This window comes from Clupea harengus, chromosome 16 (assembly GCF_900700415.2).
Source record: "Clupea harengus chromosome 16, Ch_v2.0.2, whole genome shotgun sequence".
NCBI lineage: Eukaryota > Metazoa > Chordata > Actinopteri > Clupeiformes > Clupeidae > Clupea > Clupea harengus.
Genome location: NC_045167.1, coordinates 23131975 through 23159474, shown reverse-complemented (window position 1 = coordinate 23159474; position 27500 = coordinate 23131975). Strand labels below are relative to the sequence as shown.

Genomic DNA, 27500 nt, shown 5'->3' with positions numbered 1-27500 from the left:
TGGAACAACACGTTTCTTTAAAAAAGAAAAATTAAACAAGTCTTTTGGATCCAATAGATGTCCCGAAGGATTGGTAAATGTAAGACAGACACAATCTGTCTTTGTGAAATTAATATATAAATACACCACATGAAATCCGAACAGACTGTCTATCAGGCTTTGTGTGCTTGCATCTAAATCATCAGGGACCACAATGGTAAAAATAGATGATGTTACAAAAACCTTAGTCTTTTTCTTTCCGAGAGATGCGAGGCAGAGAGAGATAGAGGCAGAGAGAGATAGAGAGAGAGAGAGAGAGAGAGAGAGAGAGAGAGGGAGAGAGAGATGAAGGAGGGAGGAATGGAAAAGAAGCGGGGAGGACAGGTGAGTCTTAGAACAAAAGACAACGGGAGACACGAGAATACTGATCACGTTTCAGCTGGAGTCTCTGGAGGATTCTCTGGACTCGGAGTTGATGTTCTAGTTTCTGTGTTAGCACCAAGCCTGCTCTTTAAACACTCAATCCTGTGTTAGCACAGAGCCTGCTCTTTAAACACTCAGTTCAGGGCTAGTTTCTGTGTTAGCACAGAGCCTGCTCTTTAATCACTCAGTCCAGGGCTAGTTTCTCTGTTAGCACAGAGCCTGCTCTTTAAACACTCAATCCTGTGTTAGCACAGACTAGGGATGGGCATAATTAATCGACGATCGATTAATTGATCATTAAGAATTTCCTCGATGAAATTATTTTTTCATCGATTAAAACTAATGCATGTTCTGTTGCGTAGTGTGCGTGTAATTTATTTATTTTAGGGCTGTCAAAGTTAACACGTTATTCTATGAGATTATTGTGGCCGAGATTAATGCAATAAAATATTTGAACGCAGTTAACGCAACTTTGTTTACTTCCGGTGCGCGTTGACCCATGGCACGAAACTGCCGCGTGTCTGCAAGTCAGTTAGATAGAAGAGACCGAGCAGGTAGTTGAAGATAGAGAGAGCTGAGGGATTGTTGGGCGGAAAGTTTCTGTTTAAGAGGCAAAATGACAGAACAATCGACAAAACTAAAGTTGTATGTAGCATTTGTCAAGCTGAATGTAGCTATTACAGAAGCAGCTCGTCTTTAAGTTATCACCTTAATGCAAAGCACCCGACAGAAAGCAGTCCCAGGTTAGATGGTCGCCAACCCACACTCCACGACTTCTCTAGGAAATTAACTAGACCAGTCCGTGAAAAGGTTACCAACGCTGTAGCAGTTTAGGTTGCCGGTGACTGTCGGCCCATCAACATAGTTGAAGACGGTGGGCTGACTGAGGTGATTCGAATTGCTTCAGGGGACAATTCTTACGATTTACCGTCGAGGGGCACCATTGTGTCTCGCATATATTCCTTGTATGACGGCGAGAGAGCACGAAAAAAATACAATTGAACAACAGTGTCTAAAATACACGCTGTCTGAAGTGATTACTCGTTAATTTATAAGATTTAGTCTTGAGAAGAAAACAAATCACGATGAATCTAGATGAATGAATTTCAAAATGTGAGATTAATTAGTTAGAGAGAAAAAAAAAAGTTGTGTTTATGAGCACCGGCTTCTAGCTGTCGGCTCCGCTGCTTAAGAGTACAGCAGCCATATTTTCAAGTGTAACCATTGAACGGATCCCGTTTAACTGCCACAAGAGTTGTCCATCTTGTAAGTTTAACTGCCACAAGAGTTGTTCATCTTGTAATAAAGATCTCAATGAGGAAACACGCTGTGTTTTTTTCTATTTTCACTGCATTTTAATATAGCCTATAAATAGTGAATTTTAATATAAAAATATTAATGATTAATCGAAAATCGATCGTTAATTCTCCCGACGATCGATTAAGACAATTTAATCGAATGCCCATCCCTAGCACAGACCCTGCTCTTTAAACACTCAGTCCTGTGTTAGCACAGACCCTGCTCTTTAAACACTCAGTCCAGGGCAATCATCTCTTCAAGATGTTCATCACGGGTACAGCAAATACAACCATAACCACAACAAGTAGGATTGCTTCACCTGAATAGATTACTGCTATAACTTCATGATACTGCAAGTTTCTTTTCACATCTGACGCATGAAAAAGGAACTTGTAAATGGAAAACATAACTGCTAAGCCAAAAATGATGCAGTGCTATGCAGTGCCTGTGTTTTTGTATTTGAGCCTACTTCAGACGTCCATGAGAGACAGATGGAATAAGAATTAGTTTTTTGGGTTTCTCACTCTCAGTCTTTCTCCTTCTCTCTTCCCTCTGTGTGTGTGTATGTGTGTATGTGTGTGTGTGTGTGTGTGTGTGTGTGTTTGTGTGTGTGTGTGTTTGTGTGTGTGCGTGTGCGTGTGTGTAAGAGATGTTCATGTTTGACTCATGAATGGAAGTCAGAGAAACACAGTGAGAAGACTTTCTCGAGGCACTGTATCTAGGGGTTTTGAATAGGTCTGTGGCTTACACAGTGTGTCTGTATGAGTGTGTGTGAAAGATGTTATGTGTGAAGGTGAGAAACTGCCATTATTATGTTACTGAATGAAAGTAAAAGATGATGTCAAGTACAGTCAGATATAATATGAAAAAGGTTCATGGTTCAAGGTTCAAGGTTCAACCCTTTTTTCTATATAGGAAATACTAGTTGTGTGGTGTGTTCTCCTGAAAATACTACCAGTGTGTAAAGAATGGTGTGTAAACCCAATGCTAATAATTGTATGTATAAATCAGATTTTAGTGCATTTATTTCATACACTCCAACAGCAGAGAGCACAGTGAGTGACAGATCCAAACTAACAAAAACAAGGCTTGCATTGCTTATTTTGACTACATTATTTGTTACCTGTCATATACCTGTCCCATGGCTTGCCACGAAACAGTCCGAGGTATTTCAGTGATTATCAGAGCAGAAGTGTTTGAAAGAGCAAAGCCTGGAACAGATCAATAGCTTATGAAAGAAACATGTTTGAAACCTGGCATGCACGTTGAGTGTGTGGATTGCTCTAGTTCGCGGTAATTTGACAGATGTAGGATTAATAGTTGCGTTTAAAGGAGTACAAAAGAATGGAAAATCAATTGAAAGAGCTGCTGCCACATATGCACACAGAATCATAATTCAAAAATCAAAAGATGGTATTTCATTGTTCTATTAATTTCATTTGATCTTATTCCGGTCTGGAGATATAGCCCAGTATGGCTCACATATGAAGATGTAGTATGGTGCTGTTTAAATTCATGGTTTGGGTTTGGGGACGTACTACAGTTCAGGTCTAAGCATGTAGTATGAGTTATGATTCAGGATATAAATTAGTATGGTTCAGATCTTGAGACGCACTTTTGCTGATACATCTGGCACAGTGTGCATCTCAACATCCCCATCTGAGGCTGATTCTCCCACAGCAGCCAACCTCTACTTCAGTCTGATGCCATTAAACATGCTGTCTTCTCCTGCACGCGCCTCTTTATCCTCAAATAGCCCTTAAGCTCTAAATTATGCATTGTTTCCTAAACAAGCTCACAGAGTCACATTCTGCTGGATCCATTGTCCTATCACACGTAGGGGTCAGGGCCCACAGTCCCTGTTAAAGCATACAAGAAACCAAAGTAAATAACCTGTGATTTCTACACGGACGGAGTTACATTTAACTAATGATAAGTAACCCTATGGGGCACCAAGTGTAACAGACCTTATTTTGTATACAGAACATAATACGACACGCAGTCTGTCTGTCTATGTGCATCACGGTTAATTATATGATTATTTGTTTAAAAAAATCTATACCAAATCATGTTGAGGGTGTTTTTGGAACATATCAGGAATATAAGTCTGTATATCAGAACTGTTATGTGGACAAAACGAACGTTCGATGGCCTAGGATATCTATTCCGTGGACAGAATTACTGTTTATTATGTTATTTATGTGCGTTAAGTTTCTCCGCAAAGTAAGAAGTGCCTTCAGCCTTTAGTCCACAAAATGGAAAGCGCAACAGTCAATTCAGTGTGTGCAACAGAAACAGATAACGCAACAGTCAATGTACAGTCCCTGTAAGTATCCTCTGTGTGTGTGTGTGTGTGTGTGTGTGTGTGTGTGTTTGTGTGTGTGTGTGTGTGTGTGTGTGTGTGTGTGTGTGTGTGTGTGTGTGTGTGTGTGTGTGTGTGTGTGTGTGTGTGTGTGTGTGTGTACACAGTAGGCACTTGCAAATGCAAATGTCTTTAAAGCAAAGGGCTGCCAGATTACATATTTAGGCTGGAAGAAACACAACTGTGACAAACCTCCCAACAAATGAAACATCCACTCTTGCCTATGCTGAGTGATTCTGAAGCCAGGGAACGCAGGCGGGAACGCAGGCGGGAACACCCCGCGGCCTCCAGTGCTCGAGCCGTGAGCTGAAGCCAGACTCCAGGCAGGGTGAGCAACAGTAGCCACAGGCTGTGCCAGCAACTAACCACCCTGTGTGTATGTGTGTGTGTGTGTATGCTGCCAGCAACTAACCACCCTGCTCCCCAGGAGCTGGCAGCATACACACACATATGCACACGCGCGCATACACACACATATGCACACGCGCACACACACACACATATGCACACGCACACACGCACACACGCACACACGCACACACACACACATACATATGCACACGCACATATACACACACACACACACACACACACATACATATGCACACGCACATATACACACACACACACACACACACACACACACACACACACACACACACACACACACACACACACACACACACACACACACAACACACACACACACAACAAACATACACACACACACACACATACACACACACACACATACATACACACACACACACACACACACAAACATACACACACACACACACACACACACACACACACACACACACACACTAGGGGCCCCAGTAGGGGGTGCACAGAGTACTTGAGTAGCTACATCAATTCTGGAGTTTTTTTTACATTAACATGGAGTACTCGTTAATCATGTGATGCTAGTGCAAGAACTGAAAATGGGTCCGTTTCTAAATAATGTTCATTGTTAGTATTGACTATGCTTCCCATACTGCTTTGTTTGGAGTCGGGGGTGACGAGAGGTTGAGCTGAGATCACATTTTGGATGGCGTTTCAATTCCGAACTCGTCTCTTTCCATGAAATGATTGCCTACGCCACGTAATAACCCCTCCCAATGATCTCAAGGTTCACACTAGCTCTCGCACGCATTCAGTTTTCAGTGAGAGTAAACAAGAGGAAGGCTGGTGGCTGCAGAAATCAATTGTTTGTCAACTTCTTTGATGAAAACAGACTGTCATTGTGATCAAATGAATGTGCAGTTCTGGACGGATTTCTCAAGGATGGCTCAAACGTAGAGTCTGTCATGTAACCTAGGTTACTAGCCAACCCATGTAGGTAAACAAATGAATGTTGTTAAAAAATAGATACAGCCACATATGACTCATTTCCAGATTTAATTGGTTGGGCTTACTTGACCAGATTTCACAGAATTTACCAAAAAATGAATAAATAAGAACACTGAGTAAACCCACATGAAGACACACAGCCAATATATAAGCGTAGGCCTACATGACCACAGAAAAATACAGACCCCCACAGATAGACATAGCCCACACCACAAAACACAGGCACACATAAACACACACACACACACACACACACACACACACACACACACACACACAAACATACACACACACACACACACACATGCCACATTAACTTAATTTTGTTGTTCATAAGCACCATCTGTTACCCTTAGCTCTCAAATGCACCTGTCTGAAAACACACACACACACACACACATGCGCTAAGTCACACACTTGCATCACGCTGACAAATACACACTCTTGAATAGGAACACATGTCCGCACACCCCCTCTGATTTGCATCCACACTACACACGCCCACAACTACAGAAATAAACAACAACGTGTCCCCCTCAAAGCACCTATCCACTGAAGTTTGTATATTAAGTAAATATGATAAAAGAAACACATCTTATTCACATTGTAAACATCCTGTACCAAACAGGATTCCACAGTGCTGTAAGCATATGTTGCTTAGCAACAGGTAAGAGTGATTTCAAAACTTAGCACGTGAGTTTTTCCAACTGGAACAAGAAGATGTTTGCTACAAGAAACAAACTGACAAACAAACACACACACAACACTGAGTTTCTTTGAAAAAAATTCTCTTTGCTCTACAATAATAATAAGGAAACATAAACGGCCTGCTTTTTATGTGAACTTGGCAACACTGAAGAGAATAGAATAGAATAGAAAAGAACCCTATGTTCTTTCCTTTACACAAAAGAGAACATAGACAATACATGAAACCCTTGAATGAACCCTTTGTAAGTCTCCGTGATCCTTGGAAGAGTTTTGTAGTTCTGAAGTTCAAACAAGGTCATGTGCTGAATTTCTAGGAATGCAAAAAAACACTTACGAAACCTTACATTTTCAGAACACTGCATTGGAAAGAAGTCTGCGATAGACCTCAGATAGTGATAGACCTTAGACCGAAAGCGAATTTAACCTCAGATAGAAAAGTAATTTGGCACCGATCTCGCAGGGACAGATGTAACGTAGTGTGACAAGAGTTCAGTCTGGGGGAAAAAACTGCATGCACTGAGTTCCCCCATTTGCCTCTGCTTTTAAAGTGCAAAGTAGTTTCAATCCTCCTTCGAGGCCCACTATCCGGAGAAGGTTGGGTTTCAATCCTCCTTCGAGGCCCACTATCCGGAGAAGGTTGGGTTTCAATCCTCCTTCGAGGCCCACTATCCGGAGAAGGTTGGGTTTCAATCCTCCTTCGAGGCCCACTATCCGGAGAAGGTTGGGTTTCAATCCTCCTTCGAGGCCCACTATCCGGAGAAGGTTGGGCTGGTTTAAAGATGCCATTACTGCTGTACCTCCAAACACATGTCAGGCGCCTTGAGGTCAGCTGAGGTCACTCCCCCTTTCAAGGTCCTTTTGGAGAAGTCTGGATAGGGTTCATAATGGCAGATGCTGAAACTGTTCCCACCTGCATTTAGTCCCCAATTACCATGGCTGTGTCCAAACAACTGTCAATATACAGAATGACTAGAAGCAGACACAAGACTAGAACCAGACCCCTTCCATAATAAATCCCTGGGTGGGAAGGTTACACAACAGTAAATGTAGGGGTAAGAAAAACGCATTGGGGTTAAACTTTATAATAACAAGCCACAGTAAGTAGCACAGTAGCCATTCCCTAATAGTTTGTTGATGAGGTTAATAATTACTAATGTAGCTTATTTGTTTTCCTGAATAGTCTTCTTGTCATTAAACATTAAGTGTTTTGCATACAAACCATTTGTTATTATAATAACCCATGGCAAGTTTACATGTGATTAATGACTTCTTAAAGCCCTATCAATAATTAATAAATTACATAAATTAATAGTGTTATAAATGCTGTTGCGTTTAATAATTACTAATGCAATTGCAACCCTTACAAACAGCTAATTAATCATTTTAAAATAACTTGTTGATCACAACTTTATTTATTTTATTTTCCCTTTCATATTTACTTAACTATTACGTAATTAGTAGTATATCTATTTATATCTATATTAGTTGTAATGTGAATCAAGAAGCATGTACACACACACACACACACACACACACACACACACACACACACAATGGCTATACTGGTAATATTTTTCATCAGTGTCAAGCTCTTGAATACAGTTTTACTGACAATGTGTACACATAAGTTATTGTTTCCCATCAATGTGGAAAAAACAAAGTAAATGCTTTTTATAAACATTATAACATTATACTGTTGCAACTTTAAAATAAGGGGCCATTTGAATGTCTGTGCCTTTTAAGAACAAGATATGCAAACCATTTAATATTTGCCAAATAACCTCGGGTCTAGGACATATCTATATTATGAAGTGCCAATAGGTTATTAATTATATTTGATTTAATAATCTAATCCGAAGTAGATCAAATCTTGTTAAGGTCAGCTGCAACTTTATAATAAGGGTCCAAAGAAAAATCATTTACATTAAAACAAAATGTATTGCATTGAGAACAATTTAAGTAATTCATTAATTATTGATAGGTCAATTAGAAAAAAACATTAATTTGAATTTAATTATACCAATAATAAACAAATAACAATTGGTACTTATTAACAATTATCGACAAGTTATTTGGTAATGGCTACATTGGTATTCATTGTGGCCTGTTATTATAAAATGTTACGGTTACGTAAAGGACAGGGGCGGCTCGTCCATAAGGGCGATTGGGGCGACGCACTGCCTAGGGGGAAAGGAAAAAAATAAGAAAAAAAAATTATAAACGCAATATCCTTGTAAGTCGCGTAAATGACATGTAAATTTAAATGTAATACTTTTTTTTCTGTCGGATTCTACCACTAGACCGTCTGATCTGCCACTGTATGTCATTGTCGAATCAGGTAACAGTCGTTCAGTCAGCCTAAAGTCGTGCTTCAAATGGCCCCGCCCCTTCTGGGGCGATTTGGGGCGAAATGAAAATCGCCCCAGACCTCTCCCATTGACTCCCATGTTAAATCCATTTTTTTCACAAAACAGAGCTCTCAATGCATTCTATGGCTTCCGGGAGGGCTCGCCCCTCCATGTCGTTTCATAAGTAGTGGAGGTAAAAGCCTATACGAACGCCATACAGCTTCGACGGAGGCATATTCTGTCAAGATGGCTGCCCTGTCCAGTGCAATAACTCGATTCGCTCTTTGACAGAAACTCCTTTTTAGTCGGCGTACTAATGAAGATAAATTGACAACAAAACAATTAGGACTTCCTAGACCAAATGTATCCATTCAACAGGTTTCTACAAAGGGAGGGAAATCATACATCCAAGAATTGCGGTCGTGAAGTGGCTAACGCGGTTTGTGTATTTCATATACCACTGTCACTTTTCATAGGTTTCACAGTGTTTCACAGTTCGCTTCTTGCACTAACACTGAATCATTTTTTATGTGATGACTTATTTTGCTTTTGTAAGCCAATACTTTCAAGATCAGTCAATAAATATTGTTGGTTTTGACTTATGTTACCCCTTCTTTATGATGTTACTGGACATCATGTGTCCTGTTAAGCTATGAAAAAGTGGGATAATTGAATGTGGAGCCACATCATGTTTGCTTATGAAGGCTCCTGGATGCAACTTTCTTCCATAGCTTTCCACCTGTAACTTGCTACTCTAGCTATGTAGCAAGAGGGGACATATTACTGTTGTGTTCTGACAATAGTGGACAAAAAGGTATTGCTGTATGAGTTATTCAGCTAACTTAATGGACCTACTGAATGGGTCGCCTTAATCATTATCAAAAAAATTGCCCCCCCTGAGAATTTTTTCAGGAGCCGCCACTGGTAAAGGATATACGCATGAAATACAGCATCTTCATCTATTCTAACCTATGTGGGAGGACACATGGTCCTGCACTGGACTCAGGCCGGCATGTCTCTATATATGCCAATGTCAGTTACCAGCACATCTCCTAAGGCATCGGGGAATAAGGTTCACTCACTGCACATCTCTGTGTTGGCTGGTCACCATTACATTAAGACCAAATGGAAACCTCCTACATTTGAAATGATGAGTGCTTTACTTATCAGACCCCCCCTCCTGCCCCCACCCCCGACAATTTCACTTTAGAGCTTTTCCCTCCACTCAGACCTTCTGTCAGGCGTGACATTTCACTTTTGTTTACCATCAGCGCCGTCTCCAAACCGGGGAGGAACATCACTGTGTTATGACTGACTGACTGACAGCCAGATTGCGTACCAGCACCACACTACATCATGGCAGCCTCTCACAAGGACAGACCAGATGGCGAGATGCTGTGAGGACCGGACAGGATGTGTCACAGCCACCATTTATCGTTTCAAGATAGGTCTGCGGCATCTCGCTCTGGGCTGCCCGCCAATCCTGTGAGTGTGTGGGAGTGTGTGTGTGTGTTTGTTTGTGTGTTTGTGTGTGTGTGAGCATGTGTGTTTGTTTAAACTACATGTTATGCCAAATGGGATTTGTCTGCTCCCTACTCATATGTTCATGGCATTAAGTGACTGAGCTGATAGGTGACCAGGCCATCCATTGATTTCACTGTACTGTGCTAGCATGCTAAGTGGAAGACACTACGAACTACGGCTATACTTACTTGTGACTTGTTGAGTGAGTGCAGACAATAATTAGATAGATAGGTAGATAGATGGATACTTTATTAAGTAAGGGAAATTTAGGACATAACTCATACAGGGTGTATCGTTCCTCTTTTGTTAGGCGTACACATCACACCACCTTTCATCATGGTATACTTCCGCTTCTACTTCCTAAGTCCTGGGCAGTACTGTTGGTTCCAGACCTCCCAATGGGACCCAGTTACCTATCACAATTTAAATTACAATATGTGGCAGCGCCATCCAGAATTGCGACGTCAAGTCACGGATGATGGCGCATAATTACATCATTAAATCTCAAAAGCAGAGCTGGAGCATTAGGCTCTGTTTCATTTAAAAAGGCTGTACTCCTGGATAAGATAGGGGTTCCTGTGGTGTAATGTAAGACGTCTCCAAATGTGAGATTGAATGGTTCAAATATTTAAATACCCTTTTATCTTGGCTGAATTTAACCTCCAGTCTACTGGTAGCCTTTGCGCTGAGTTATTTGTGCTATTTGTACTCATCACAAAATGTGCTTGTTTTTATTGAGTCTGGATCAAAAAGTCATCAAAAGGCCCTGTATCAGCAAACACCCGCTGTGTGACTAGGGGCTTTGCTCAGTTCACACCTGCGGAGAGGGATTACATGAGATGTTTGTGCCACACACTGTGTCATTTAGAACATGTTTGACAAAGACTTACTCCTGAAACAAATATAAACATATGATACACATACCCGTATGCACTACAGACAAAACAAAACAGATAATGGCTACTTCATTAGGCTGCGACAAAGGGACATCCAAACATATGCAACACACAGCGTGTACAAACAGAGTGTGTGCCATTGCACCCATGGGAACTGCTTTGGACAGTAATTTGATGTCCAGTAGCACCGGACGCCAAAACAGACAGTCCTCCGCTAAGCACTGTCCATATTTACCCACGTTCACGGGTCTATTTTGCTGGCGGAGACACAAGCTCTGGAGCCTTTGCCAGGGGTTACTTAACCTCATTTCCAAGGTAAACTGTCTCATTAAGGCAGAGGATGTGATAATGTCAGTTTCATTTGACAATAAATGTGGACGTTCCTTCCCTGTTATGAGGTCAAATGACCTCATCAAGAGTGGGCCTTATCTATAATTAGCCTACTGTACGTCTGTGTTTCTCCATACATAATTTCAAAAGTAAACATGACATTTTCAAATTATACATTGTGACCATGCCGGGGACAGCCTTTTTTAATACATTCACTCTGAAAACAGTGCATAGCCTCACAGCTATGTCTACTGGTAAAGTAATAACATTGCACAGTAAACTATCAACCATTAAGCTATTTAACTATATTTTCTAATATTAACTATTAAATATAAGACCCGAGTTTAACATACATTGCCACAGAGATTCCAAACACATGGTGTCTCAAAATGCTTGTGTCTTGGCTCCAGATGTGTATTATGACTACGTCCTAGCATGTATGTAAGGAATCTGCTCCAGATGTGTATTATGACTACGTCTTAGCATGTAAGGAGTCTGCTCCAGCTGGGGATGGAAATGAGGGGGACGCACGTAAGGCCAACCCAGTGCCAGAGCTCGACGTATGACTGAGGACTCAACCAGTCAAGGTGAGAGGTACTTTTGTCACGTTGTGGGGCAGGATTAAGGAAAAAAGTCAGCCTTATTGCAGCCCTTATATCAGCCCTGGCAACGACAACACTCACAATGAGCTGCCTCCAGATTGTACACTGACTGTACGCTGACTGTACGCTGACTGTACGCTGACTGCCCCCTGACTGTACACTGACTGTACACTGCACACGTGCCGCTCACTGCTGACAGGACGGTAAGACACCAGTGCGGTGGCATGCGCACAGCATAGTGTGTATTCAACTGAGAACTCCTTTGAATAGAGACTTGCTCAGTGTCGAGTTACTGAAGGTGCAACAATGCTGTGTCTCCACAAATAAAGAGTGCGCTGGCACGTCCACAGGTGCAGAGGTCCGCTGGCAGACACACAGAGGTGTGACCTTGCAGACCAAGATTTGGACAGCGTCGGCCCTGACACAATAACAAACTGCTGACCAGGCTGGCCCTTTCCTCTATAGCCTGTGCTATCTCAGATAATGTGCTGTATTTATTGTTGATACAGACACACATAAGAACGCGCACACACACACACACACACACACACACACACACACACACACACACACACACACACACACACACACACACACACACACACACACACACACACACACACACACACACACACACACACACACACCCGCAGTCGACATAGAGTGCAGAGATAACTGTTACTCATTGGGGGAAAAGCCTTTGCTACTTTAAGCTTTATTTTTTCCCTTGCTGCCGGCTATGAATTCAGCTAGCTATGGAATATATTAGTCAACACTTTGGGCCTGGGAAACAGTCGATGGGAGAGCGGATATGTTGCAGTGTACATTTCCCTTGCATTTTTAATCCTTCCTTCTTGCTTTGCTTTTTGTGTTTGTCGATAGTAGCCTTTGATCATTTTCCATTTCCGTTGGAGCAGGTCCCATTATGCATAAATGCATTTCAGGACAGCAACACATTTTGAATGTAATTTGAGTTACTGGGGGAGGCTGAGTTAGGGAGAGAGAGAGAGAGAGAGAGAGAGAGAGAGAGCGAGAGAGAGAGAGAGAGAGAGGGAATGAGGGAGGGAGAGAGAGAGAGGGAGGGAGGGAGAGAGAGAGAGAGAGATGTCTGAGTGAAATGTTTATTCCTGATTTAGTTTTTTATTCCGACATTTCTTATTTTTACAAATAACATTTTTTTTATTTTCAGTGCTTGTTTGGTCGACATTTACATTAATACATCTTCTGATAAAATGGCATTATGAATTTAAATGAAAGAGAGAGAGAGGAGTGGAGTTTAATAAGTCTCCATCTGTTCTCGCTCTCTCTGTCTCTCTCTCTCCCTCTCTTCCCCTCTCTCTCTCTCCCCTCTCTCTCTCTCTCTCTCTCTCCCTCTCTCTCTCCCCTCTCTCCCTCTCTTGCCCTCTCTCTCTCTCTCCCCTCTCTCCCTCTCTCTCTCTCTCTCTCTCTGCCTCTTCTTCCACAGCTTCCTTTCTGAGAAAAGTCTCTCCAGCCAGTGGTTTGGTGCTGAGGCTGAGGCTGAGGCTGTGGATAGGGGGGGTATGGGGGCTCAGGGAGGGGGCGACTGAGACTCCAGAGCATCTCCCTCTCCCTCTCTCTCTCTCTCTCTCTCTCTCTCTCTCTCTCTCCAGCCTAGAAGGATCAGTGTGGATGAGGAAGAGGAGGAAGAGGAGGCAGAGGAGGTGTGATGGAGCATCTGCTCTCCTCCTGGAGGCTGAAACTGCTCCCCTCACACACACTCAAACACACACACTCTAGCCGGCTCCATCTCCCTAAAGCCCAGCACTCCAGCACTTGTCTGCCAATCAGCCTGCTACTGGGGGGTGACGACACCTCTGCAGCACCAGACATCACACACACACAGCCAAACACACACGCACAACCAAACACACACACACACACAAACATGTTACACAAATACACACACTGTTGTCAATCCTGTGTGTGGGTGTGTGTGTGTGTTTTAGTGTTGATTTCATGTTCGTTTACCCCAGGCTGCTCTCTTCAGGCTGAAAGCCTGTCACCGAAGCGAGTGCCATTTCCAGTGATGGCAGCCGCGACAACAGCAGCAGCAGCCGCAGCACTCCATGCTGTGACATCTCCACACAGAAGGCGAGACGTTATTCCATCATAAAGACTCATAAGGCCTCGCTGGTGCCATTAATGTTCTGGTAACTCGGGGAAGGAGTTTTGTCAGGAGGTTTGTCAGGAGGAGCTCAGATGTGAGTGCAAGAGGTAAGATGTATGGAGAAGCATCTGGTGAGGATGAACAAGTGTCTCCCATCGCTAAAATCTCTTTCAAAAAATGCTATTAGCTAGAACTGTGTGTAATGCACTGCCATGTTCTAGGGGGGTTGTCATGTCACTGTAGGAACAACTTGGTCAAAGGCAAAATAAAAGTATATGTATATGTATTTGTGAAATAAAATATGCTGTCTAAAATGTTTGTTGTGTTGTGTCAAAGACAAAGACAAAGCTTGAAATAACAGTTTCAGAAGCGATGAACAATATAAATGTTTAACCATATAAATGTTTAACCACTGATAGCCACTGTGAGTCATTTCAGTCAGTGTTTACAAGGAGGTGACATGGCTGACGTAACTCTACAGGGTGGACAAAAAGGATCAAGGTAAAGGATAACAAAATAGTTTTAGATATTCTCTTTAAAAAGTTCCAGACGGTCTTAGAGAATCAGTGCAAGGTTGATTTTCTGTAAGGTATTTCTTGTTTATTTGTTCACTCTGTGTGCAGACATCTGGGCAGAGCCCTGAGTGTTTGGAGATCTCTGCACGTACCCACACGCCTATATGAGAGCGCTGAGTCTAGAACATGTCCACCTCATCATGGACCATTGCAGATGATACATAATTCAAAACTTGTTTTGTAAGACCTCAAGCATAAAACATTTGGGCACGGGAAAGATAACGCTTGATGGATTTACCATAGAACATGTTTTATTTAGCCTAAAGACTATATAGACATCTTTAAATGTGCAAAGTTCTAAACACAACAAGCATCGACTATCCTTCAGGTAACCTTGGACCATGGACCATCCTGGTGAGCCAATGAAGGCTGGATGAGTGTGTTAAAAGTTGCAGACGGTACAGTGAACCCACCACCCCAAGGAGGCCCTCTGCGGTTTGAACATCTTCAGGCCTGAGACTCTGTCTGAAACACCGTCTCATTAAAAAGAAGGGCCTCTTCAGTGTTAATGATGTTGACCTTAATACTTTCCGCAAGTTGCACCTCTGTCCATCACTGCAAGGGGGTCATCCAACCCCATCAAGACGGAGTCTTATCTATAATTACACCTACAACTCCCCCCCTGCACATCCTTTTACCAGGAAACATTATGCAGAGTATCTGAATGCACTCCATACCCCTTCGGATTAGCCAGGGACTGTCTTCGTGCACGGATGTGCAGTCACTGTATGTGCTACAAACGTCAGGCGAAAGTTAGAGGTTCTTCAACTTGAACAATTAGCCTTTTGACTCAGAAACTCTTTTCAGCTATGAAGAGGCCGTTCAGCCAAACAAATCTTTTTTTTCTTCCTCATCATGACCAAAGGATTATATGAAGCACTAAAACCGCTCTCTCACAAGAAATCCTTTGTGTGGATTGTGCCCCCCCCCTACACACACACACATATGTATGCGCCAGCACACACACACACACATACGTATGTACCAGCACACACACACACGCACACACATATGTATGCGCCAACACACACACACACACACATGTATGCGCCAGCACACACACACACATACGTATGCGGCAGCACACACACACACACGTGCGTCAGCACACGTACTGCACGACAGTAAAACTAGTAAGGACATAATGGAGACATTCCAAATGGCAGATGGATCCAGAACCCTTCATGCTACCCAGTGTGCAGATGACTCATGGCCGTACCTCTGTGTCAGCCGTGACGGCCAGGCTACTGTATTCACCTGACACGCTCGCCACCATACATATTCATCCTCTCGTAGAGCACATAGCCTCGCTGGTGTGTGGAGATGCCATTCACACACACACACACGCACACGCACACACACACACACACACACACACACACACACACACACACATGTGCTTGTAGAGCACATAGCCTCGCTGGTGTGTGGAGATGCCATTCCCAGGCTTCTGATGACATTCACTCCGTTTTCATGCTCTCACGGGCTCTCGCCTTCTCTAGCGTTTGATCCTCTCCGGAACATTCTCCATGCATACTTACATCCTGTTTGGAGGAGCAGTGTTGTGTACTGATGAGTACGAGTGACTGAAAGCGGATAGTTTTTTTTTGTCAAATACGTCGCTGATGCAATAACAGGCTAAGAAATAAACAGCGAGGATTAAGGCAGAGCTCAAGGAAATATTCAATAGTCCAATTTTTTTAGGATAGATAACAAAAAACACATTTTCTTGGACTGTGTTGTCTGTTTTGCTATGAATTTTGTCAGAATACCATAGTTATTCTTTTAACTGTCCAGTGTGGGTGTGTGTGATTTTTTTTAAACAGAAGTCCACTGTCACTCTTCAGTGCCACCGCTGAGGTGAGTTCACAGCTAAAAATGACATTCCCACACTTGGCTCGACAGTTCCTCATTATCTCTCTAATTAACGAGGCTACCAGTCAGAGGCTGGTAATGCAAAGCGTCTGGATAGAGAATAAAAGGCCGGAAAGACGAGCTTCTGAGGCATGCGACCTTGAAATGTCTTTCACGAGCGAAAGGGATTGGACCTCTTGCTACTTCATCACGGCGGCCATGACGGTTCCACTTTTCTGTCTCACCACGACTGGTGCGCTCTATTAAATAAGGGTGTTTTTCATAGAACAGGGAAAAAGAATGAGATAGAGAAAGAAAGAAAGAGAGAGAGAGAAAGAAAGAGAGAGGGGTGGGGAGCTGTTTCTGGAGTCTGGAAACTCTGTGCCAAGTGTACGTTTCTGTTTAATAAAACAGCTGATGAGCTTAACTAAAGCACTTCAGGCATCTGTCCTGGGACACTGTCTATGATGGGCACAGGGGATAAGATGCGTTTATTGGAATTTGTTTAGCATTTTTTGTGCTTTACCCCCATCATTCATGCATGATTAAATCTCTTACTTGCAAAAGATCTCTGCATCCTTTGACAACTTCCAATATAAAAAAGGATACTAACTCTCCCTCTCTCTCTCTCCCGCTCTCTCTCTTTCTCGCTCTCTCTTGCGCTCGCCCCTTCCTTGCTGACTGTGGGAGTCTCAGGTCACATCCGTTATCTGCTCTTAATTCACAGAGGGTGCATTAATAATTAAGAGTAAATCCTCCACTCCTCTGCACTCAGTGCGGGAGTGTTAGCGTTAGCAGTCTTAGCACCATCAGTGTCTCAGCACACAGCTCAGGGCAGATGCCATGTTGTATGCTACTGCAGGGGTGCCGCCTACTGCAATCCATTTTAAACATAAGTCTGAGCTATTACTCTACATATCAAAGACCTGACAAGCAACATCCCATAGATAAACACACACACACACACACACACACACACACAAACACACTCACACACACACACACACACACACACACATATATATACAGTACATACACACAACAAACAACTACATACACATACATATGCATACATGCATATACAGTACACGCACACATACATTCACACACATATCAGTCACATAACAATCCATTTCTATGTTTGCATCCAACGCTGGTTACCAAATTAAATATGCCACTTATTCCGTGTAGTCTGTGAAAAGCATAGGCCCAAGAGAAAAGCCTTATACTGTACCTACACTAAAATGTATTGAGGTACATTACAGTAGAGTTAACTAAACAGATGTCATGAACTTGGTTTTAACTAAATGAATCAGAAAGGGAATTCAGTTACACTCCACACCAGTTTACCAGGGTGGTAGTGGTGGAAGTCTGACATTTACAGCGAAAAATTATTTCCTACCCGGCCCCCGTCAGCCTGAGGAATGGTCTGAAATGGTGGTGATATTTAGAAGAGTTCAAAGAAGGAGGCGTGTGTTTGACTCTGTGACTGTGAAATTAGGCCCACTCCGACACACAGGAAATACCTGGGGTGTGACAGCCTTTTATAAGAGAGCAATTTGTTGAGGGCATGCCACAGTAGCAATGGGTAACATATAAGAATAAAGTGTTGAGGGCTTGCCACAGTAGCAATCGGTAACATATAAGTATAAAGTGTTGAGGGCTTGCCACAGTAGCAATGGGTAACATATAAGAATAAAGTGTTGAGGGCTTGCCACAGTAGCAATGGGTAACATATACGAATAAAGTGTTGAGGGCTTGCCACAGTAAAATGGGTAACATATAAGTATAAAGTGTAATGTGCCTCAACAAATTGGCACATTTGATTCATTAACAAAGAAAAAACAACAATCAGATATGGATTCTGTCTCTCTCTCTCTCTCTCTCCATCTCTCTCTCTGTCTCTCTCTCTCCATCTCTCTCTCTCTGTCTCTCTCTCTCTCTCTCTCTCCGTCTCTCTCTCTCTCCCTCTTTGTCAGTGGTTGGGGGCTCGGGACACATTGGGTTTTAATGAATAGATTCTATTTTAAAATGTCTGCAGTGATTTGACCCTACATCCACCTCAATCAACTTGCAAGGGATTGTTTTTCTTCTGTGCTTCAGTGTCCACAGGGGTTGGCCCTTGTGCTTAAGAGACCCATCAGTCATTACTGTTCACCCCCAAAACAAACAATTATGCATACGAGTATCAGCCGCTGACACGACCCAATGCTTCCTGTTTGAGAATCAAGCGCAGCGCTTTCCTGCTTGTGTGGTTCACTTTGTGGGGAAGTCAGTAATGTCTAAGTAAAGCTTTTCTAATCGCTGCTAATGCCTCAGCTACATTTGTCTTTAATGTGATATTAAGGATGTAATCCTCTGGTGTGACAGAGATGTTGCTTAGAGGAGCAAAGATATTTAAAGGATCACACATTACAGCTAGAAAAAACTAAAAAACACCTGCGTAAGACCTCCGGCTGAATAACACGAATAGCTTGTATCCATAGAGACCGCTTTATTTGAATATGCCCAAGGAGAGGTAATGTCAGGTCAAACCTCAACTTGAATGTTGTGAAGGGTGGTGTACACAGATGTATAGCCAACTCTGTATAGTCTCTGTCAAAGGCATATGGGTAAGATATATGGTGGAGATCTAAAGATAAGATCAGGTTATAAGGTTACTGTTGATGATGGACACATTTGCTTAGATATTGTGTAGGCAGAGAGGCACCAGATGATTGGTTCCAAGAGGAGCTGGGCTACTAAATGACTGGTTGAGAGGGGGACTGTAAGTGTCATCTGATTGGTTAGAGCAGAAGTCTTCAGGTGATTGGCTGCAGCAGGGCAGGGAGCCTGCACGTGATTGGGCGCCAGAGTACATGGACATTAGATAACATCTGAGCAAAGTCGGAGCAACCTCACACTAAAATCCTACCAAGGATGTGAGGTCACTTCCTGTCTAATGGCATCATCATCATCACCCTCCCTCCCTCCCTCCCTCCCCCCTTCACTCCCTCTGGGGCCGTCATGAAGTAAATGCCACGTCTCTGGATAAATCTGGAGCGACTGACAGCTTTCAAAAAACAGCAACCACAGGCTACGAACGCTGAATCAAATAGCACTCGTGAGAATTCCCGAGCATTTTACGAGTCGTTTTCAGCTCGGCTGACAGGAACATTATTGTAAGTGCTCCTGTGAAACGACGCAGAGGTTGACGTGCTGACAGCGTGAGACAGATGCTGTGATTGTAGCACCCCCTGCGCTTAGTGCTTGTTGACCTGCTGTTATATCATCTCCATTTCTAATTTCATTTATTGTATTCATCATATCCCTCGCACACTGGAGCACGCTTACCACCCTACGAGAGGTGATCGCACAGGTTACACATTGACAGTGTGATGCAGACTGCTTGACAAAAGACACCAATCAATCCTTATTTACAACTGCTTTAGAAAGGAAGCGGTTTTGTCGCTGACTGGCTGTATGGTGTTTCTCCTGTAGCCTCATTGGCAAGAGTGCTACCACTGGCAAGGTCACTGGTTCAATACCTGGAGATGAAATGTATCGATTAAAATATAAAACATCTCTGTCATCGTGGTTGCTTTTAAACGCCTCTACTACATATCAATGTGGGGTTTGTACAGTCAATGGGCTTGTCTCCTTTGGTAAAGGGGTGGGGGGGGGGGTACTTAGGCTGACCACCAATGTCTGTGTGTGTGTGTGTGTGTGTGTGTGTGTGTGTGTGTGTGTGTGTGTGTGTGTGTGTGTGTGTGTGTGTGTGTGTGTGTGTGTGTGTGTGTGTGTGTGAAGAAGTGTGAATAGATGGCACCATTGCTGGAGAGGGTGTGTGTGTTAAGATACAGAGCTTTTATAGCAACGAAGAAGAAACACATTCAAAGGTGTACCACAGCACTCACTCTATTCATAACACCAGCAATGGCGGACAGTCATTCAATTGCATTATTGATTTACTGGACCGCGCGCTCCTCCATGTGGCCAGGTGATTGACATGAGGACCAAACCAATCAGTGTGGAAGAGACTGACTTTGTGCAGAGTGCGATAGGCTTGTCCAACAGTAGGTGTTGGTGCTGAGACAGGGAGGCTTTGCTAAAGTGTCTTCCTAGGGGTGGCGTATTCAACTACAGAGGGACAGATGAAGTGTTATTGCTACCATTACTCTACCATTGTGACCAAGCTGTAAGGGCCCCCCGACTCTCTCTCTCTCTCTCTCTCTGTCTGTCTCTCTCTCTCTGTGTGTGTGTGTGTTTGTATATGTATGCATGTGTGTCTGCCTTTCAGTGTGTTAGTATGTGTGAGTGTGTGGGAGGGTGACAGAGAGAGTGTGTGTGTGTGTGTCAGTATGCAGTGAGTAGTGTCCTCAGTGGGGGCTACTGATGTAACATCCTGTGTGTATTCTGTCTCACATCAGGTAATCTGAAGGACACGTGAAAGACACAGTGCTGTGTGTATTCTGTCTCACATCAGGTCATCTGGGGGAACACGTGAAGGACACAGTGCTGGGTGTATTCTGTCTCACACCAGGTCATCTGAAGGACACAGTGATGGGTCATGAATTATTTGAACCCCCAACATTCCAACAGAGCCTGACTGAGTTGGACTGAGGGTTAGGATATTTAAACATTTCACATAAAACAGTGGAAAGAAACAAATATTTCCAAGAACTGGATCCCAGTCTTTCACATATTTACAGTATATGGGAAAGAACTAAACTGAGACAGTTGTCATATACTGGCAGCTTATATTCATATTGCAGGGAAGTCAGCCTCTACCCTCAAAATCAACTAGAAGTACTAGATTAACTAGAATGTATTTAATTTATTTAAGAGTAAACACAGATGTTTGCACTGATGCCACCACAAACAAGTGCTTGTTTGCCAGGGACCTGGCGCAACCACTTGGCCACCTACCAAATGGTTTCATCCAAACTAATACACATACATTACGCCTACTAACAGGCATGTGTCTGCCTGCCTGCAAACATGCACGGTCTGTGCGCAGAGCCATTTGGTGGGGGTGTAACTTAGGAACTAGCGGTCAAGCTGCGTGGAGCTTTAGAGGCTAATGTGACTCGGGTTCAATTGAGAGTAGTGCACGCTGGCCATTAGGTTTGTGTGTTTAGACTGATCCCTTCCTTAATTTCCCTCGGGATAAATCAAGTATCCATCTATCTATCCAATAGGAAAGATCAACATGTCTGCAAGAATCACCAGCCACAAGCAACCACCCAGAGCACATAGAGATCACTCACAACCACCCAGACTAGAGCACATGGAGATCACTCACAACCATTCTAGAACACATGGAGATCACTCACAACCACCCAGACTAGAGCACATGGAGATCACTCACAACCATTCTAGAACACATGGAGATCACTCACAACCACCCAGACTAGAGCACATGGAGATCACTCACAACCATTCTAGAACACATGAAGATCACTCACACCCATCAAGAGCACATATAGATCACTCACAACCATTCTAGAGCACATATAGATCACTCACAACCACCCAAAGCACATGGAGATCACTCACAACCATTCTAGAACACATGAAGATCACTCACAACCATTCTAGAGCACGTGGAGATCACTCACAACCGACAGGCAGAAACAAAGTGATCTAACAATCTTTCAGACACAGGGCAGGATTAACAGCGGGGCTAACGGGGTCCTGGTTGAGAGAGGGAGCAGGCCTACATCGGTTCTGTGTCAATCTGAAGCCCATTCCATGTTGATGTGTGGGTGGGCCAAGTAGGCTACTGGTATGTTATTTGGCCAACACCACGTCTCTGTGCTCGTAGCCTACTTGGTGTCAGGAAAAGTAACTGATAGCCTACCATGATATGAGTACAAATAAAACCAAATCTGATTCATGCCATGTCAGGCAGCAACCAAACTGCATGAATAGATCATTCTCTCAGACTACAAATCAACTGGCTGAAAAAGTAGGTACCCTCTGTCCACTGTTAGACTATCCAATGTGTTCTCTCCGACAAATAAAACTAAAACATTGTCGGCAGTCTTCCGTCAATCTGAAAGGAAAGAAACGCATGACAGATGTCGGCAGTCTGGGAATATTTCGTTGTTAACAAACAGGAAATCAGGTTGCTGTGCGAGTTTTTTTAGAGGAGGCACAAAGTCAGATCGTTTTACAACCAGCCATTTGAACATCTGAAAAGCGCTATCGTTACAAGTATGCAGACTTAACGAAAGCCAGCAGCAACAATGCACATCAACCAACCCTGCAAGCAGTCAGAGGAAGAACACGAGGCCTGACGACAGCTCTGAAGATCACCGAGGCTTTCTCTGAGCGCATTGCTTTAGACGACCAGTCCCTGTTTAATCAAGTACTCTTAACTATGATTGTAGTTATAAATTGACAAGAGGCCGAATAGACTGATTTCACTTTTTCCTCCCATCTGGTTATGAACAATTATTGTAACCGAGTTGTCATGGAATAGCCTAGATTACTATACCACACGTACTGTGTTGTGTTTTCTTTGGAGAGCTTTGGAGGTGTCCATTGTGTGATGACCGCGGTTTTCTTTGCATTAGCCTTGATTTTGATAATTGTTCAGACAATTACTGATTTATGAACACACCTGAACACAGGTTTCTTAATCTTGCAGTGCACTCAACTCAGATTAATAGGATTATTGAGTGTTACGTTTTTGATATACCGATTAGCATCACCAATTTGCTCAAAATGAGTGTAGCACAGTTGTCATTGATGAATTGCTGCTATGCCAGTGAGCATTTGTTGTGTTGTGTTGTGTTAAGATTGGGATAGTCACTCAGGACGTAGAAAGTAATTGTGGTTGCGGCCTGAAAATATTGCGTGATAATTTTTAGGTTGCCCTTTGAATAGGTGTAGCCCAAGGGCCCTCGGTGTCTTCATTCTGCACCCGGTCAGTCGATGCATCACTTCGTCCCAGTGCCTAATGTTACACCATTTTATGTATCCATCCGTCAGCTCGTTCATCAATAATTCAACAACTTGTATTTCTATAAAGTACCTGTTCACTCTGAAACCAACGCGTCAAAACTGTGTGTGTAACCACAAAGTATGGTGTGCCGTTTGGACACGGAGGGAAGGTGTTAGCAAGCTCTCCTCACATAGTAGGCGTAGGTCAGCACTTAAATCAACAGTAGGTTGGGAGTTGTGACGTGCGGCAGATGCCCAATGAAGCCTGCTCTCAAGGAGAAACAATGATAACCCCACAGAACCAGCCTCTGGGCCACGGCATATCTAGCACAAACACGGTCTGACTCACAGAGATAGACATTCGATATAAATCAATTATTAATGGCAGAAATATTTCCTTCGCATTAACAGAAGCAGCAGAACAAAACAGAGCTGAAGACATCTCTACATTTTATTTTTGTCAGTACGGTTAAAACGCAAATGTATAATTCAATCATGCAATGCAAAATCTTCCACCTTGGCGAAATATGTTTTGGCATACAGTATGACCGAAGGGGTCTGACACACTCGGTATGCTATCATAAGGCTACTAAAACAGGCAACGGAGCTGTTAGCATAAAGATAGTGAGAGATCCAAGGACAGCCAAAATTAAATCAGAATATGATAGTAAATATTCTAGACTTCGTTACCTCCTCCTGGGTCTGGCTGGATCGTTTCTGCGGTTGCTCCTTGGTAGCTGTCATGGTGTAATTTCGCAAAAGCTCTGTCTTCTTCTGACGGCCCGTTCAGATCCCGGGATGATGCATTCGCGAGCTACTTGAAAGGGAATTGATCATACGGCTGAACTACACGCGTGATGCGCGCCCGTCTGCCAGCCTGACTGCCAGTCCCACGAAATAAAACCCAAATCAGACAGATGTTTCGATTCCAAGAAATCCTCGGGTTACCTAGAGGTTGTGCCGATCAACATTCCGGAAAAAAAGCGCGTAATCTAGAGCACACAAAATTTAGACACTTGACTACAATTCTCAGTTTCTTTTTTGTATTCAGGTCTTTTCACCGACAGATTTTTTTTTTGACTGCGAAAGCAATGAAAAGGACCAGTTTTCTAACCCCGTCTCCCCACGGCTCAGTGGATGCCAACAAGCCAATCCGACCACTGGATATTACCCCCGCTCCCGCATTGAATAATGCACGACAAAACGGGGAGGGGGGCGGGAGGATGAACGCTACGTGTTCACAACTCACAGCCAGTGCTTAAAGATTCAGGGGCACGCACAGATGTTACCATATTTAGTTCGTGACGCTAATTGGAATGACGGCCGATTGAGAGAGAGATAAAAAAAGACACTTTTTTGGAAAAAGAAAGTCACGGTTGAGAGACGTTCGCTGTCCCTGGTGCTGAAACGGCTGCAGTGTTCACAGATGCATCAGGCATCCCAGTGAGCTTTTTAGAATCTATTGCGCTCACTTCCCGTTCATCTCTGCAAAGGCATTCACGGGGGCAAGATTTACATCGATGGGAACGCACCCAATAAGCTATTAGCCGACTGCAACCATTAGAGCACAATTAACCGTAACACAGCGAAAATTGGCTTGAACAGTAGCCTAATCTGCAGGCAAATCGCCTTAAATGAGATGAGTATTTATTTTCTATTCGAGGTTGTTTACTGTGCTGGCCACGACATCAAGGCTGCACTAGGAAATGGAGATGCTCAGAGAGTCACTAGAGACCAGCAGTGTCATCTTGTGAAGACCCTACACAGGACTGCCAAAGGGTGCACTTCTCCTATTCCTTGAACAGCTCATGGGCAATACTTCAGTTATTATACAGAGAAGTGGAGCTGAGCTGTATGTACGTGGCTCAGTTTGTGATCATGCCCACAAGACCTGCTCAGAATCCTACTGAATCATAACACACAGAGGCCTAATATATTCCTTTGCCCAACCCAAACACAAGCATGGAGCAATGGTGTCCTTCGATCCTGAGGTTGGTACGGAAATTAGTTCAAATTCCTTGCAGGTCTGCCACTCTGCGCATTTGTTATTAAAACTAATGTTTTGGAATGGAATGGCATGACTTCAAGGATGTTCAATGGTTTTTTTTATATCAAAAGTATGCTTGTCTACACATTCTGCAGCTGAACATCTCCCACACAATAAACTGCTATAACCTTGACTAACTTGCAGTGTATCCCTGTGGGGTGTTTCAAGTCACTTGTTCCATGGTAATGCACAGGCTAGCAGTGCATTCTGAAAAGAGGGGAGGTGAGTGTTGGTAGTTGGTGATTAATGCCACTGTCAGCGGCCAGCTGGATGAGGACTGTCTCTGCCGGCCCGTTAGCTAATTACAGATTCAGTATCTGGCCTTATCCATTCCTACCTACACTCACATTCGGTGAGCATGTATTTTCTGTTGATAAAATAAGAAAACACACACACTCACCCACACACACACACACACACACACACACACACACACACACACACACACACACACACAACCCCAGCTAAAATTAAACTAACCACAGCCGGTCCCTACAAATCTTAAAATCTCACCTGCAGAGAGAGAATTAAGCTTGGGTTTGATTTCCACATCTCCGATGTCGTAAAAGGCAATAACAAAAATGAAATCCCTTGATCGCTACAAAAAGCCGTACAAACCAAGATATTTGATTTCAGAATGGAAAGAAACAAGCACTTGTTTAGGGGATTGATTTTGCATGCTCTCTCAATCCTGCAGCACGTAGTGAAAAAAATAATCTCCTTACACAAACCCGATCCATTCTGCGACCTGCAGTTCTTTATCTGTCTTGATTGCAATCTTTCCCATCAAATCTGGTAGCTTCAAGCAACATTATGGAGTTTTGGTGTAAGTCTAGCAAGCTAACTACCTAAAAAACACGCAGAAACCTCGCAAACACCACCAACGGCCCAGCTGATACCAATACAAGCTTACTAACATGCTAACTTGTGTCTTTCTAACGATATAGGCTTTTCTTTCCAGACCACAGAACTGCATAGTGCATAGCCTGCAAGATTAGTGGGAACAACAGGTGTGTTTATCTGTCCTTCACATGACCATATAGGCTACCATCACAATTCATTCAAAGATGGTAACAAAAATAGTTGCCTATAAAAATATACCTCAGGAAGTGGTAATTGTTGTAAAGTGTTGCTTGAATTTATGAATGGTCAGATGCTGATACTGTATTAAATGCTTGGCTCAGTCACCATTGACTGAGTCAACTGGCCGCTGTTACGTAATACTTTGGGGCCTTTCCCAGCTTTCGGCTGTCGTGTTGTGAGCAATGTTATTAAGACATTTTGGTGGTATTAAACACTTTCAAAAGAACTTCACCGAATAAATGAAAAGTTATATAAACTAGAAAAACCATAATCGTATTACAAGCACAGCATTGCTGTATGAAGCTCCGCATTTCTTTCTCAGGAACATTTTGTCGAAGGCTGTCATAGCTGTTGTAAATCAGATCAGTCGCAGGTTCAGCAATACAATGCTAATGATGAGCACGCTTCATGCAATTGTGCAGATGAAAGCCAAGCCCTCGGTGTCCTGTCCATCTTTTTTCCTCAATATTTAAGACTCCATTTTTTTTATATTTAGTTGATGTGAATGGCAGAAACACATTTTTGTAACCTTCAGAAACAGACAGTTTTACCAGTTTTTTCCCTTTTCTCCTCTAACCTGAATAACAAAAGAGGCCCTCAGACGGTTTCAGGCATAACTCTTCAAAGTGAAAGTGAAACCTTAAATTGGTAGCGTAACTGTGTGTCAAGGATTGTTACAGCACAAGTATTTGATAAGGTTAGCAATTTCTAAATTGACGGGCCATGGACAATTGTTTTCCACAGGACACAGAGAATGAAACTAAACTGAGCAAAAAAATAAATAAATCAAATAAAGTTATTTTGCCCTGTACAGGTGAGACATTCCGATTTATGCTTTGAGCACAGGGAGACATCATTTGAAATTTAGTTTTTAAGTGAATTTCCCTGTATCTGAATTTACTACATTACCTAGAAGTCTGTGGGGGTGACCGCGCTGACAAATTAGGAGAAAGAAATAAGAGACACAGGGGAGGCTGAACCAGACAAGTCTGAAATATCTGGTTAGACTTGAGAGTTTTATACATCTCCACAGACTATCCATGTTATGGAGAGGTAATA

General features: G+C 43.0%; 1 protein-coding gene across 2 annotated transcripts in view; it reads right to left on the bottom strand.

Moving 5' to 3' along the window:
• The window catches only part of LOC105900663 (inactive dipeptidyl peptidase 10), a 132664-nt gene that overhangs the window by 56565 nt on the left and 48599 nt on the right, over window positions 1–27500 (bottom strand). Inside the window, exon 1 of one of the 2 annotated variants that reach the window (XM_031582453.2) lies at window positions 24002–24583. The exons of the other annotated variant lie outside the window; for it this stretch is intronic. Within the exon in view, the coding sequence (XP_031438313.1) occupies window positions 24002–24055 (54 nt within the window). The 5' untranslated portion in view covers window positions 24056–24583. Of the gene's footprint in view, window positions 1–24001; window positions 24584–27500 lie in introns of those variants that run through there. 2 annotated transcript variants of the gene reach the window in all.